The sequence below is a fragment of the Crocodylus porosus genome, unplaced genomic scaffold, assembly GCF_001723895.1.
Source record: "Crocodylus porosus isolate Cpor-Errol unplaced genomic scaffold, CroPor_comp1, whole genome shotgun sequence".
Taxonomy (NCBI): domain Eukaryota; kingdom Metazoa; phylum Chordata; order Crocodylia; family Crocodylidae; genus Crocodylus; species Crocodylus porosus.
Genome location: NW_017728927.1, coordinates 2,189,637 through 2,204,838, shown reverse-complemented (window position 1 = coordinate 2,204,838; position 15,202 = coordinate 2,189,637). Strand labels below are relative to the sequence as shown.

Below are 15,202 nucleotides of genomic sequence, written 5' to 3'. Positions count from 1 at the left end.
GACTCTCCGAATCGGATTTGGCCAAATTGATTTGGGGCAGAGATTCAAATCACCAAATCAGAAACACTGTCCCTTGAATTAGACGAATCCGAAGTGAATATTAGCTGCTTCGCAAAGGCCTAGTGGCACAGCTGCATCTATGTACATGCTAGGTTGTACTTAAAATACACATTAGCTATTTTTTTAGTGTAGCTGTGGTATGGATATGTCCAATATAGAGGCTCAGAAATTGATAGTGATGAGCATCATAAAAATAACAAATACACTTTTTAAAAATAAGTGACACTTCCTGTGTGTTCTTTGCCAGAAGAAAGTATAGCTTATGAAATGATGCACCAAGGATTACATGGTATAAGGGAAGACTGTTCTGGTTAACTCTTCTGGCAATAGAGAACGGCATGTTACAATGGAAGAATCTCTGCAGAAAAGGACCTGGGGGTTACAGTGGACAATAAGCTGGATGAGTCAGAAGTGTGCCCTTGTTGCCAAGAAGGCTAACAGCATACTGAGCTGTATTAGTAGGAGTATTGCCAGTAGATCAAGGGAAGTAATTATTCTGCTGTATTTCTGATCTGGAGTACTGTGTCCAGTTTTGGGCCCCCCCCCAATAGCTGGGAATGATGTAGTTGGGAATGGTCCTGCTTTGAGCAGGGGGTTGGACCAAATGACCTCCTGACGTCCCTTCCAACTCTCATTTTCTGTGGTTCTGTGTTTGTAGTGCAGACAGACACGGGACAAATGTGCTGCCAGCTGAGACCAGAATCCTTGGTTCCTTTTTGTCTGACTTACACTTAAAGCGTTTTACAGAAATGCTTTAAAAATGTACAAACCAATCTGTACCCTCTTTTTAAAAGCTGTATTCCTTTTTTCTTTTCTAGTGTTCCAAACTTCTTTCCGACACAACAGTAATCCAGTTTTATCCAAGTAAATTCGTATTAATTACAGATATACTTGATACTTTTGGTAAGTATTTTAAAATGTTACTTGCTTGATATCACCTGCCTTAAATATTTAGCTTTACTAAAGTGTATAAATAGTTATGCACAATGTACTGTTAGTTCCTTTACTGACCTTGACTAATAATCTCAAGGAATTAATTATAAGCCAAGATGGACTGTTTTAGTTTGTAAGATTTTTTTTTGTTAACGGCTTTCATGGAAAATTGAGCAGTTCCAGGTTTTTCTTAAGATCCCTTTCAACTATGAATCTATTAGGAACCTTGGATTCCTTCTGCACTCCCTTGATAGGGCTTAATTTGGTTTTGATTAAGAATACTATTTCCTTTCCCCATGCCTCTAGTTGAGTCCATTCTGTATGTTTAAAGATAGTGGTCTAATAAGGCATCCTTTGGTATTCGCAGTTGCCCTCACCTATCCCATTTGCTTTCTTTCCACATGCATCTCAGCCTCTGTAACTTCTTGGTCTAGCATAGAGTCGGGAATAAATTTGTGCTAGATATTGTTGGTGATATTGGATTTTTCAGCAGCCTTTGATGCAATTGGTAGAACAGCTACTTTTACAACTGAGGAACATTGCTCTGTGTTAGGAACCACTTTCCATTAGTTTCAGTTTTGCCTTGCTGAAGTAAGCAAGTTGTTGGTGATGGTAGGAATCTGCTCTGTCTAACTTCTGTCTGATGTACAAGTAACTTTTCTTATATACAGAGCTTAGCAAAGTTAAAGTAGCAAACATAGTTTGATATAATTTTCTGCATCTGGTCTAGAATCCCATTGATTTCCAGTCTGGAGATATGCTCACAAAACATCAGACCTCAGATCTGTCTTATATGTAATCCATGGCAGACAAAAATCCTGCCAGCTTTTCTGTTGATGTGAGGATCTTCTGTTTCTTGATAATCTTACTGCAAGAAAACAGTTAAAAGTAGTGAGCCAGGTGAAGTTCTCTAGCACTGTTTTTCTCCTTGGCATGTAAGCCTTAGTAGCTTATAGTCTGTATAATTACAGTGATTTAGAATTACTTTCCAATATTTCTTCTCCATTGCTTATCGATAGCACAGAAATCAGTAGCATGCCTAACTGCTGGCTTGTGCTGCTAAGTATAGTATACGTATATATCCAGGAAGTGATTTTTAAACGTTAAGAGAATCAGCTTAAGACTTCTCATGGGGGAGGAACATAGCAATATTTGAAATCTTTTTTGTTTTTACCATCCAGCAGTGGGATATCTCCTCTTCTGAGGCTACCCTCCTTGCTTATCTTAGGTAATCAGGGATTGAACTGTGGTGGTAGCATACATATGGAATCAATACTCCTTTTCCAGATGTTGATCCTGTCTCCTTCCTCCAGGACTTGCAAAACTTCTAAGGCAATGGTTCTCAAGCATTTTAGGGTATAATGCAGTTGCACAAAAGGCAAATACAGTTTGGAATGCATCAACAGAAGCACTAGGTGCAAGAAATGGGAAGTGATAGTATCTCTCTACTTGGCTTTGGTTAGGCTTCATTTAGTGTAGTGGGGTTCAGCTTTTTTCCCCGGAGGACTGCATGGGCAGTGCCCCATATGTCTGTGGGCTGGATCCCATCAGTGGTCCTAATCCAGCACTGGGGGCAGCGCAGTGGGCACCATCTGGCCAGGTGGAGGGGGTAAGGGAGTTGCGCAGCTGCAACCCAGCCCCATGGGGGGAGGGGCAGGAATGGGGCATGGCTTGGCCTCACAGAAAAGAAAAGCCATGGACCAGCCTCAGTCCAGTCCTGCAGGAAGGACGTGTGGCTTGGCCCTGTGGGGGTGGGTAGGGGGGAAGGAGCATGGCTTGGCTCCAGCCCGTTGCTGATTCTGGATTTGAGGTTTGGGAATTTGGCAGAGGGAGGGTGACTATATTAATGGCCCTTCCCCCACCACCAAATTTCCCGCTCCATGGGGAGCCCTGTGGGCCAATCGCTGCGCTGAGCACCCCTGATCTGGAGTACTGTATGCAGTTTTGGACTTCACATTTTCAGAAGGGCCTGGAGCAGTTAAAGGGTCCAAAGGCTTGGGAGGCAAGTCAGACAAAAAGAGACTGAAGGAAATGGACATGTTCAGCTTGCAGAAAATGTGCTTCAGGGGGAACATGCTAGCAGTCCTCAAATACCAGAATGGATGCCATAAAAAGAGGGAAAACACTTTTTCTCTCTTGCTGCAAAGACTAGGACATGGACCAACAGCTTGAAGTTGCAGCAAAGTAGGTTTAGATTGAATATCCCAAACAACCTCTTCACCGTTGGAAAAGCGAGGCAGTGGCATGTACTGCCAGGAGAAGCTGTGGAAAGTCCGGCACTGAAAGTGTTCTACAGAGGTTGGACAGACATTGGTCCAGGATGATTTAAGAGTATTTATGCCTAAACTCTACAATGGGTTTTCCATGCTTCTAGCCTTTACTGGTTGCCACATGGGGCTGGGAAGGAGTTTTTCCCCTCCTGCTGCTACATGTCAGGGTTGTTTTAAAACCTTCCTTGGAACCACTGGGGGTTGGCTGCAGCCAGTGCTGGGGTTTGTGACTGGGGTGTGCAGTGCTTTTGCTGGGACTCAAGCCTGGAGTTTCCTGGCTAGAGAATCCTGCCCCTCAGCTGTTTTGCCATACTTGGAATCAGGAAGAAAGGTACAGACCCATGATCAAATTGTATGGACTGGGGGTGTTATTGCCACATTCTGTAGCCCGGCGGGGCGGGGAGGGTATGGCCCTCTTCCTCGGATCTCTTGAATATGTTTTAATTACCTTGCAGTAGCAGTGGGTTCACTGCCAGGGTCCCTCTACTTTACCTGTGGCAGGTTAGGGTGTTATGTCAGATGATTTTGTAGTTTTGTCAGGGGTGACTGTATAGTTTGGCTAATAGGTTAGACAGTGGATTTGTATAGGATGATTTGGATAAGGATGATCATATCTCGGGCAAAGGACTGGACTAGATGATCTCTGGAGTGCCCTACTTCTCTGATTTAATGATAATATGTTTCTCATTTGACTCTTCAGATCTTCAGGTGATTCCCTTCTGTGTTTATAAAACACTTCACAGGTATCAGATGTTTAGTCTGAAGTAACCGTATATTTTTATTATTGTCCTTGGTCTCATCGGAATATATTGTTTGTGTTTTGTGTATGTATATACCAATAATAAATAGCTTTGCTATTTAGTGAGTAGTTATAAATGGATCAAAAATGCAACTGGAATGAGGTCATGATATAAACATCTTTTTTACGGCTGTAACTGATCTCCAGTTTTTAGAGAATGAAGGATTCGAGGGAGCAGTAGAGATGAGATGATTAAATAGTTGGCTGTGCTTTATTGTTATTATGAGAAAAACAGTTGTTTCAGCTGGCTGTCTTCTCCTAGGGAGAGAACATTTGATAATAATAAATGACTAATTCTGTGGTGTGCTTTAATGCTCATTTTGCTGTAAAGGGTAGATACTTCCTTTTGCATCTGAGTACGCGCTGCAGTTTCAAAGAATGTAGCAGACCAAGGTGTATCTCTCTGGGTCAGGTTTTGAGTCTCTTTCTGTGAGTAAATCTGTGCACCTTGGTCTTAAGAAAGATAACATGAGGAAAGATTCAGAAGATGACCTGAAGTCTGGAGAATGATATTTATAAATTAGTGCTAGCATGAGCATGTAAGTAAGCAGGAGGTCTGGAAAACATTATTGGCTGGGCATGCCATACTTTCTAACCTCATATTAGGCAGTACAAGTATTGTTTCATACTTAAGTTCTTGCTAATCTCTGAGAAATAAATACTATATTTACCTCAATCCAAGATGACTCTGAATTTAAGATGACTCCCCAATAATTAGATTCTGTCAATGAAAAGTGAATAAATTTGTTACAATTTTCCATGTGTAGAATCTAATTATTGGAGGGTTGTCTTAAATTTGAGCCCTCTTTCTCCACCTTTCACCCACTCCCTCCCTCCCTCCCCTGCTGCAGTGGGAAAAGCAGTATTGTGGGGGAGTCAACTGATCTAATCCCTGCCCTTGTCCACCCACATCTTGCTTCCTGCTGCTGGTGCCCTGTTGCAGCACCTGCTCCACCCACCACCACCTGCACTTCCCTGTTGCAGCAGCAATAGCTGTGGCCAGGTGCTGGAGTAGTGTAGAAGCCACAGCTGCCGTTGTCACTGCTGCATAGCCAGGCTGTGGCTGGAGCAGCTGTGTGCTCTGTGCCCTGGACTGGAGCAGAACCAGAGCCATGCCAGAGCCAGAGGGTAAGTGATGGTGGCGGGGCAGGGAGGGATGGGCAGCGGCTCCAACTATGTTCTCAACCCTGAACCTGAGTCTGGGCAGGAGTCAGAGCTGCAGCAGCTGCTGGTCTCCCCCCACCTCCACCCCCTTGTACGCCAGTCCAAGATGAGGGGCTCCCCTTGCCCCCCATGGTAATAGCACTGTTTTCCAGAATCTCTGTGAGCTTCTGGGATGGTGGTTGCCTGCTTAACAGTAATAACATTAAGGAAACATAGCCAAACTAAGCTGGAAAATACAAATGGTAGTTTCACTCACTCTGTCACGTGTTTTCAGTCGTATTCAATGCAGATAGCAGCTGAGTATTGGCTTATGCCCACCTTGTGTTTTGGAGCTATGTTGTTTGGCCCTGGCCATACTTGACGGGGAAAAGAATTGGGGCTTAATATATAAATATGAGTCCAGCTAAGTTTGTTTCTAAGGGAGTAGTCCTGGTCAGTGCATATGGTGGACTATGAACATGATTTGCTCCTTCAGCTTGCTGAACAAATATGAGGTGTGCAAAACGGGCTGTATTTGATTCAGATTGAGCCTGAATCGGGGACAGTGATTCCAGTCGTTGATTCGGATCACTGTCCTGATTTGATTTGTCTGAATCCGAATCTGAAAATTCGATGGTGATTCAGAGAATCACTGATTTGGCCCTAGACACAGCTTTAAATGCTCTTTCTACATACCTCAGGGTACCAGGTATGGCTCGTGAGCCCTGCAGTGGTGGAGTGGATGGAGTGTCCCACAGAAGCATGGGGGCAGGCCTCCCCGCATGCTCATTGGTAAACCCAGAAGTGAACCAGAAGTACTTCTGGTCTTCTGCAGAGTGCACCAGGGGGCATCCCCATACCCGCCTGGCTCGGCAGTCAGCCATGGAGGGACCCCAGGTGTCCCCTCAGACCCAGGAGGCACTGGTCACCGAGCCGGGGGGCATGGGAGGGGCTCCCCAGTGTGCTTCATGGCGTGGAGCACTTCTGGTCCACTTCTAGATCTGCTGCCAAGCATGCTGGGGACCCCTCTGTGTTCCGGTGGAATGCTGCGTCCACCCCACTATCTCAGTATGCACAAGCCACCTAGTACCTCGAGGTATGTAGAAAAAACATCTAAAACTGTGTCTGTGTCTGAATTGTTGAATCCCTCCGAATCGATTTGGAGGGTTCCGATTCGATTGGGAGAGATTAAAGGGTCTCCTCATTCGATTTGGATTCGGGGGTTTGGCCACCAAATCGGGCCGAATCGAATCAGTGACCGAAGCATCGCACAGCCCTACTGAGCAGCCTAATTGTGTGAAACTGCCTTCATTGGGACAAAGTTCATACAGAGCTCCTATTCCTGTCTGACATCCAGTAAATGTGTTTCTACACCGATTCTTTTAATAAATGGAGTCAGGGAGGTCTTATGACTTAAATTAGGTGAATCGGTTCAGGATGCAGGATCCTTGGAGTTCTTTCCTACATAAATATTTGACAAAAAATGGTAGAGGCAAATTAGGTACATCTGTTACACCAACACTGTGGTCATTGATGTAATCTTTTTTGATAAGAAAACTTATTTTACAAATTCCCCTGAAGGAAAAAATGCTAACCTTTTCTGTGTATTCAGTGATGAAAACCCAAGCAAAAGCCTGGGAAAGGTCAAGGTCTCTTGGTTCTGAAATTTCAGTTCATTAGGTTAGGTTATAGTAGTTCATTACATAATGTGTTGGTAAAATGTTACTTTGTTTTTCACTGTCTTTTTAAACTTTAACAAACTTTCATGCTGTCTCTTTCTGGTTTTGGAAAAGATTGACCCTAAAATTTTAATTGTGTAAGGGCTATGAAAAAGAACAACATATTGTTACTAAATGGATTTAACATAATTTTAAATTCTTTTAAATATAGATTGTCATCTGCTTCAATTACACTGTGCTTTTTTCAACAGTATGGAACTAATTTATTTTATAGTATTTAAAGCTGCAGTAGTTGGTGTTTAACAGGATGTACAGTGACACTTGTTTTTTCCAGGTTCTGTTTCCCCTCTCTGTCTTTTTCTACATATTGACCATCAGTTAAAACAATGCTCAGCAGAAAGGTCACCAAATGTTCTTTCCTGGCTAACAGGAGATTGTTGGAGTAATCTGACTTGTATTGATTGCCACCTCTGCAATAATGGAGCTAAGCCAAAGAAATTTTTGCAGCATATAGAATCATAGGTTCAGGCCTTCAAATCTTTTGGCCTCACTAGGTGGCAGCATAATATAATGGAGTTCGAGTCTTTGTTGATAACCTTTCTTGACTCTTGTAGAATAAGCCACTATTTCGCAATTAAATTATAGATTGCTGTTGATTTAACCTCTTATTTTCTCTATAGGAAAACTTGTGTATGAAAGAATTTTATCCATGTGTGTGGATAGTCGTGTCTCTTTACCAGGTAATCTTTTTCCTTTCCTGGGATTGTGAAGAATTAAACAAGACCTGCCTATCCTAAAACAAATTCAGCTTTGCTAGCATGTTTTTTTTTGGTGGGAGGGGGGAACATTACAAGTATACAGCTTAGTACACAACTTGATTCCTATGCAGAGAACTTTTGTTTGTAGGTGAAAACTCTGATCTGGTTAATATTCTCTGAAAAAAAAATTGTTATGCTCCTGCATGCTCAATTTGGATCTAGTTTGTGTTTAATTTTTAACAGAAGAAAATGTTTATAATGGGTTGTTTTCACTCTTCACTAATTTTATATAAGGTCATATCTCTTCAGTAAATTACTTTATAATAAAAAGCACTAATTTTCATTTTAATTATGCCAGGCGTTATCAGGGAATGTGTAGGGAAAAGCTGATTCTGGACAGGAGGAGGCAGCAGATGGCTGTTGAGAAAATCTTACCAAGGGATAAAAATTACCACTAACTCTTCTCTTTAAAACAAAGAAAAAAATGTCCTTTTTGTTGCCGTCATTTTGTGTTGCCTCTTAGTGTTTGAATGTTCCTATGACATGGTTTTATCTGTCTTCACAAACAAAAGTGTTCATGTTCTGATGCTGTGTTGCCATAACTGTTTAAAATTATTTTTTACAAGTGAGGTGTAAATGTAGTTTTCCATAATTTTATTATTAAATAAGTATGTAAGTGGATGCTTTAGAATATACCCTAGGGGATCAGGTCATTTCTGACAATTTAGTCTTACAAGCTTTAATATCTGCTCAAACATGTTTTTTTTCTTTTCCTGTGTTCTTGTCACCTCTCTGAGTGAAGAAGGCAAAATATCTTGGAAGGTATTACCAGTGGTATATAGAATTAAGTTTTTTCTTAACTTATACAGGCTCAGTATTTCTTATGCAGAGCCCTTCCTAAAATAGCTATGTGGAAAGAGAACAGACTCATTGGTATTCGTACTCATTCTTTCTGTTCCAATAAGTTTTAGTATCAGATTCCTCTGCCTGCAGGAAACCAAACTATAGTGTAGGATTTGCACTTTGAAGGATACCTGAATTCTGTTCATCTGAGAGAGCGAGAGAGAGGATGCAATTGTGATGAAATGGTGCTGTGGATTTAACGTGATCAGCATTTGTTAATAAAATCAATATCTTACAGATAAGAATCTTTCAAAAAGCTGATATTATTTGAGCAATAATCCTTGCCTAGCGGTGTGTTATGTAAAGACATTGGGGGTTGGACATTGTCAAATGTGGCAGAATTGCACTGATTCCCCAAAATTTCAACATAGACTAAGTGATCTGAGTAAGAACAACAAGCTCAGCAGCAGATTAATAAATAGAATGGAGAGAAGCTTTGCTTCCAGTCAGTTTTATTAAATGCTTCCATTTGTGTATATATATCTATATATATAGATATATATATATAGATATCTCCTGGTTTCGCAATGGAAAGACATGTAGCTTCTGGAAAGAAATTTACTTTCCTCATTGCTTTTTCCAAAAATGGCAAGTCCAGAAGGTGAATTGTGGAAAGAAAAAGCAAAGTCTGCTGTTGTCTTTTTTGGGTTAATGTGTATGTTGGCCCATTGTAAAGTGAAATAGCTTTCCCATGCTGTGCAAGTAGAGAATAACCCCTTGTAATATTTATAGAACTGTGAATGTTTGAATCTATCAACATGAAAGATGGAGACAGACTGAAGAAATGAAGTCTTTCCTCTCCTATCCCCCAAAAGACTGTGCCCAGGCGTATTACCAGATTTTAGGATGCTACTTTTATATGCTAAGCATAAGAGTCAAAATGTAACTGACTATTATGCAAATACATTTTCTGATCTTTAAATTTAAATTACTTTTAAGTTTGCTTCAAGTTAATAGAAGAAGAAGCAGACTCAGTCATCGCAGATGGTTGTAATTTGACAAATCTCTTGGGAACCAGTGGGAGTTTGGCACACAGGGGCCATCTAGTTTAGAAACCTGTGTCTGCTGAAGTCTTAGTTCAGTGTAGAAAATCAGTCTCCTTCTCTCGCTGCCTTTTTGAGCAAGCTTTATTTTGTGAAGGGAAAGCAGGGCCAGAGAGATCCCAAATAAGGCTACCATTGCTTTCTGAAATCAAGACTTGTGGCTTTTTCATGTATTAACAAGAATATAAATGTTCAGAAAAAAATGACGGGTTTGGAATCATTCTATAATTGGGTAGAGCTTCCCCTGACAGTGACTTTGATTAAAGCTTTTGGTCACTGTTAAACTTGAGAGTTATGGTAAAGTTGCATATTCAGAGTCTTCAAAATGCAGGTGTTTCCTTGTGAGAATCATAAATTAGATGTTTAACCTGCCTTTCCTTGATATGTGGAATATTCCGCTAGGTAGTAGGCGATGCAGAAGTCACTTTTTGTCAATTACAATTAAACCCTTTGAAAACCTCTGAGCCAATAGTGTAAAAACACTAGGCACTCAAGGTTTGGAGCAGTTTTTAAAAGCGAAATCATAGGAAATCAAACAAGGGAGTCTTTCTTTCTGTTCCTCCATCTGTATCAGAAAGCTTGCTTATTTATTTTAATGTAATTGATAAATGTGCTTGGAGACCCGGGTCCTTAAGTGTTTGCTTTGCTTGTTGATTCAGAGCTTTGATCCTAGTTTTTTGTGTCTGATGATGTTGACTGATGGACGATAAATAGGTTTGTTGGCAAATTATTTTTATACACGTTAATTGAGCCAGGCAACACTTTTAGCATGCCAGAATAAAAACTGAGTGTAGACATTCTAGATGAGCTGAGTTTTAGAGAGCTGAGCCCATGCTGCAAGCAAGGATGCAGAAGCGGACATTAGCCTAACGCAGGTTCTACCCTACACAATATTTATCAGGACCCTGAGTATGACCTTGGCTTACTGTCCTACCCCACCTATGGGGTCTGCAGTACATTGTGCAGGAATTCCTCAGTTCTCAGAGAAGAGGCAGAGAGATGGTCTCTCCCTATATTCTTGTTTGGTGTAGTGCATGGGGATTTTCCATCTCCTAATTCTGGAGGAACCATATGGGATAGGAGCCTGTCAATATTTGGAGTCGGGAAGGAATTTTAACTCATGGTCAGACTGGTCTGGACTGTGGGGGTTTTTGCGTACCTCTGTAGCAGTGGGCATGGCCGTCTACCCAGGACCTCTTGAGCATATAGTGATAATATTTATAGAAGCAGGACATTGACTGCCGTGGCTCTTCTTCTTTACCTGTGGCAGGTTAGGGTGTTAGGTCTGTGTTATGTCAGGGTTGAGAGCAGTCTTACATAGAGGTTAGATTATGGTTTGTACAGGATGGTTTGGACAGGGATGATCCTGCCTCAGGCAGGTGATTGAACTAGACCTCTAGAGGTCTTTTCCAACCCTATTTCTCTATGACTCTGACTCAGTCAAGCAGTTGTCTACATTGCTGCAAGGGAGATCTAAGAATCAAAATACATTGTCCAGCTTATTATGTTTTTCTTTCTTTTTTGAAAGCAGATATTCAGAAGTGACTTCTAGTTCCAGATCTTTAAAATGTAGCTAGTTTAACTTACTTCAGAATTTAAGGTAACACGATTTCTTCTGGATTAATTTTCTTTTCCCAGATAATTTCACTCCAGAAAGTATTAATGATACTGCCAAAGAAACTTGCTTAAATTGGTTCTTCAAGATTGCTTCCATCAGAGAGCTCATTCCCAGATTGTATCCTTTTCAAATGAGTTTGACTATCCAAGTGTTATATTATTATTTCTGAAGTTTAAAAAGAATTACAGTGATATGAGAATGTGGTGAAGTTTACCAAAAACTAAATGATAATTATTAATAACCTCAAAAATATCTTGTGTTATATCACTGTTGTATTTAATGTCTCCTTGTTCCCAATATACTTATTCTCACAATATCCCTGTGAAGTAGGGAAGTACTGCTACTATATCCCCTTTTTTTTACAGATGGATAGTGCAGGCACAGAGAAGTAGAGGGCTAGATTTTCAGCACTTAGGTGTTGTGATACCTTGGGCACCTTGACAGTGGACTGGATTATGAGGGTATGGTGATAGAATGGTTAAGCATCTCTGTGAATCTTGAAGCATGAGTGTTAATCTTCTTGTCCTGACCCATGCCAAAGATCATCCCCATTTGATCGAGCTATAAGTAGGTACCCAGGCATTTTGAGGTGGAGTCAAAGGTTGACCAGCTGAGAAGCTAGCCATATCACTGGCTTGGCTGTGTGGCTTAACTGTGCTAATTTGATGAGCCACCTGGGTGGAGGCAGACTTTGAACTTAACTCTGACCTACCAGATTTTGCAGTCCTGAGGGGGAAGTGCCTAAAGTCCTTATAGCTAGATGCCATGGAATGGGCTTCACAATGGGCAGCACATATAGTAGAAAGCTGCCTCAGCAAGTAGTGGTAAATGCTTAAGGGAAAGGATGTGTTCAAGTCCCTCCCCTTTCTGGGAACATTAAGAGCATTACTTGTAGCAGCAGAGAGGTACCTGCTTGAAACTGGGGTTGACCACCCAAACCCTTTTTTGCACTTAGGCAACTAAGTGTTCCTTTAAAGGGGCAATGATTGTTTAAGTTCAATTTACATACCAGAAACTGAGCAAATTGGAAAACAGAATGGAAAAACTAAAAGCCACAAAGCAAGTAGTAAAATCTTAAAGAAGCCATAGCACTTGATGGCCAAATTAATTTCAGCCAGTGAATATTTAGTATTTATTTTATTTTTAAGGGCATTTTCAAGTAATTTCCCCTTAACTATGCATTCAGCTATGTGGAAGCAGCAATACTGAAATGCAACAAGTTTCTATCAAAAACGTAAGGGTAACATGCGGTTACTAAATACAGAATACAAGTATGATTGGCAGTATTGATGAGTTGGAGGTATTGGTATGAATCCCAGGAAATAACTTCAAGGCAGAATGCTGCCATAGCTGGTGTCATACTGACTCATTTACTACAGAGCGCTTGCCTAATTGAAGTATTAAGCATTGCAGTTCATGGGGGGTAGGGAGGAAGAGGGGGGACATGCTCCCAGATTTCTGCACTGACAGCAGGGCATGGAGCTGCAGCCTGGCCAGAGCCAGGGCATGGCAGCAGGGGGGATGGCAGCGGCATTATGAATTTTGCACCAACAATGGGATTTGGGGCTGCTGCTGGGCCAGACCCAATGCCTGGAGCAGCAGGGGTAGCAGTGGTGGTGCAGAGTTGTGCTCCCACACGGTGTCAGCAGTGCAGAGTTGTGCCCCTTGCTGTCAGCACTTGCACGTTGCCCATCATATTATGCAATGTGGGGGAAGGACAATTGACTTAGAAACTGAAAGGAAGGCAAAAGTGATAGGAGTACAGGAAGGAGAGAACAACAAAGATGAGATTTAAAGGAAGATGAGGGAGCAAGACGGGAACAATGGTCCAGGAAAGCAGCTACTAAAAATCTGGGAAGACGAGACAAACAGCGCTGACTTCAATGGACAGTGTTCCTTTAAAAAAAAAAATGCTTTTGTGTCTAGGAGCCCTTGAATGCCATAACCCAGGGATGTGTAACCCCTAGCCCATGAGGCAGATCTGGTCCCTGGAGCCATGGGTTACCTCCTGGGCTGGGAAATTTGTAGGCAGGGAGCAGGGCAATGAGTATCGCCACCCTTCCCCCTCTGCCAAATTCCTAAGCCCTACATAGCTGGATGGGGGCTGGGTCATGCTCCCAACCTGCCTCCCTCCTATGCTACCAGATTGGGGCAGGACCTGCCTTCTTCTGTGCCCACCTTTGCCCCTCCCTCACCCCAACACAGCTGGATTGGGCCCCTGCTGTGCCTGCCTTATGTGCTAGATCAGGGCTCAATTTAGGATGTGCTGTGGGACTGTAATACAAGGAGACAATGCAGCGGCTTCACACCTCTTCTGTGCAACAGTTTTGGTGCCGCTTTTTCCTCAACCACAGAATGGGGTTGGGAGTGAAGTGAGGTGAGTGGATCTGTGACTAGGAGACTCCCTAGTGACTGCTGCTCCTCTTGGGGAAGGAAGCTATGTCAGTCTCTAGGGCTGCTACTTCCTTGGGACTGCATTGCAGGCATACTGTAGCTTTGTTGCCTCTCCAGTCAAGAAGGGAGCATTCTTTCTTTTTCTTAGTCCTCACACAAGTCCCCAGAGTACAACTTGACTACTTGGCCTACCCCTGGGGAAGCACCATGTATCTGGGTCCAAGAAGGCAGTTTTCCTCAAGCAGTCCAAAATGGCAGTTTTCCTGGAGATAACTGCTCTTCTGGTGTGGTTTAGTACCTGCCGAGGTGTTGGGGATTAAAGCGCACTTCATGGAAATGGGAGGCTCCTCTTTAGCTTGCTCCCGTAGTCATGTGGCTGAGCGCAGGCGAAACCTGGGGGCCTCCGGGCTTGGGTCTGCGTGTAGGATGCCTGCCAAAAGACTTTGGAAATATCTGAAGCCCCTGGCAGGGGTGGAGGATGTTTGCTGGTTGTAGCACCACTTATGGTTCTGGACTGACTCGTGGATTTGGACTTGATTTGGCTTGGAACATGAAACATTTCTTTAAAAACAAAAAAACCAAAAAGAACTCCTACAGGTATGTAGTATAATTCCTGTCCAAGATGTGACATGCAATACGTGTTGCATTTTACTTCTAAATGAAATTTTGCCCTAATACCTTTTCCCTCAGGAGTTTTCTATAATTCATGCTCTGATGTAGATGCATAATGTAGTCTTTAAAGTTATCAGTGGGTGGTATGATACTGTGATCAGTTCTTAAATCTCAATTTTAATTTGTAAAAACAAATCTTAACAGGGGAATTTCAGAGTGTCTCCCACGGTTGACATCTATGATTAGAGGAATTGGAGATCCACTGGTTGCTGTCTGTGCAAGAGCATACCTGTGCAGGGTAGGCTACTATTTCACATTATTTGAAATGAATTTATGTTGCTAGCCAGTTGCTTACTGCTGCAGTCCAGCCTGCCAATAAAGGAAGATTTAATTAGCTGCAGTTTTTCTCTGAACTTCCTTCCCTCTGCTAGCGTATTAAAAGCATGTTAATATTTCCATTGCAATCATAATATTCTCAAACCTTCTGCATAAGTGTATATAATAATCATAGTTATTTAAAAATGACTTTTCTAAGCTTGTCCTACCAGTTCTCTCTCCTGGGGAAGGGTAATAAAACTGGGGACTAGGGCTTAGCGAATACTTGTAAGTATATGGTGCTACATGCTGCTCTCTCATTACTAAGCATCGCTTTTCAAGAGATGATGTCCAAGCTTTCCTTCCCTTTCAGTTCACTGTTGCCTTGTTCTTGCAGCTGGAACATCTACTTTTGGAAAATGTCTTTATGATCTTCTGATAAAAAGGATTTATTTGGCATGGTGTATTTAAAATAAAATGCTAAAAAGCACCCTGTTCAAGTTTGCTGATGACACTAAGATGTGGGGGGATGTGGGTGCACTAGAAGGGTGCAATAGGTTACAAGCTGACCTTGACAGGTTGCAATGGTGGGCGGATGAGAATAGGATGGGGTTTAACACTGATAAGTGCAAGGTGTTGCACATGGGGAGGAAGAACCGGCACCACACTTACAGG

General features: G+C 42.1%; 1 protein-coding gene across 1 annotated transcript in view; it reads left to right on the top strand.

The window, feature by feature from the left end:
• The window catches only part of CUNH16orf62 (chromosome unknown C16orf62 homolog), a 98,579-nt gene that overhangs the window by 24,623 nt on the left and 58,754 nt on the right, over window positions 1-15,202 (top strand). Inside the window, exons 8-12 of the mRNA XM_019541765.1 lie at window positions 879-963; window positions 7,565-7,624; window positions 11,227-11,323; window positions 12,393-12,440; window positions 14,417-14,510. Of these exons, the coding sequence (XP_019397310.1) occupies window positions 879-963; window positions 7,565-7,624; window positions 11,227-11,323; window positions 12,393-12,440; window positions 14,417-14,510 (384 nt within the window). The remainder of the gene's footprint in view (window positions 1-878; window positions 964-7,564; window positions 7,625-11,226; window positions 11,324-12,392; window positions 12,441-14,416; window positions 14,511-15,202) is intronic.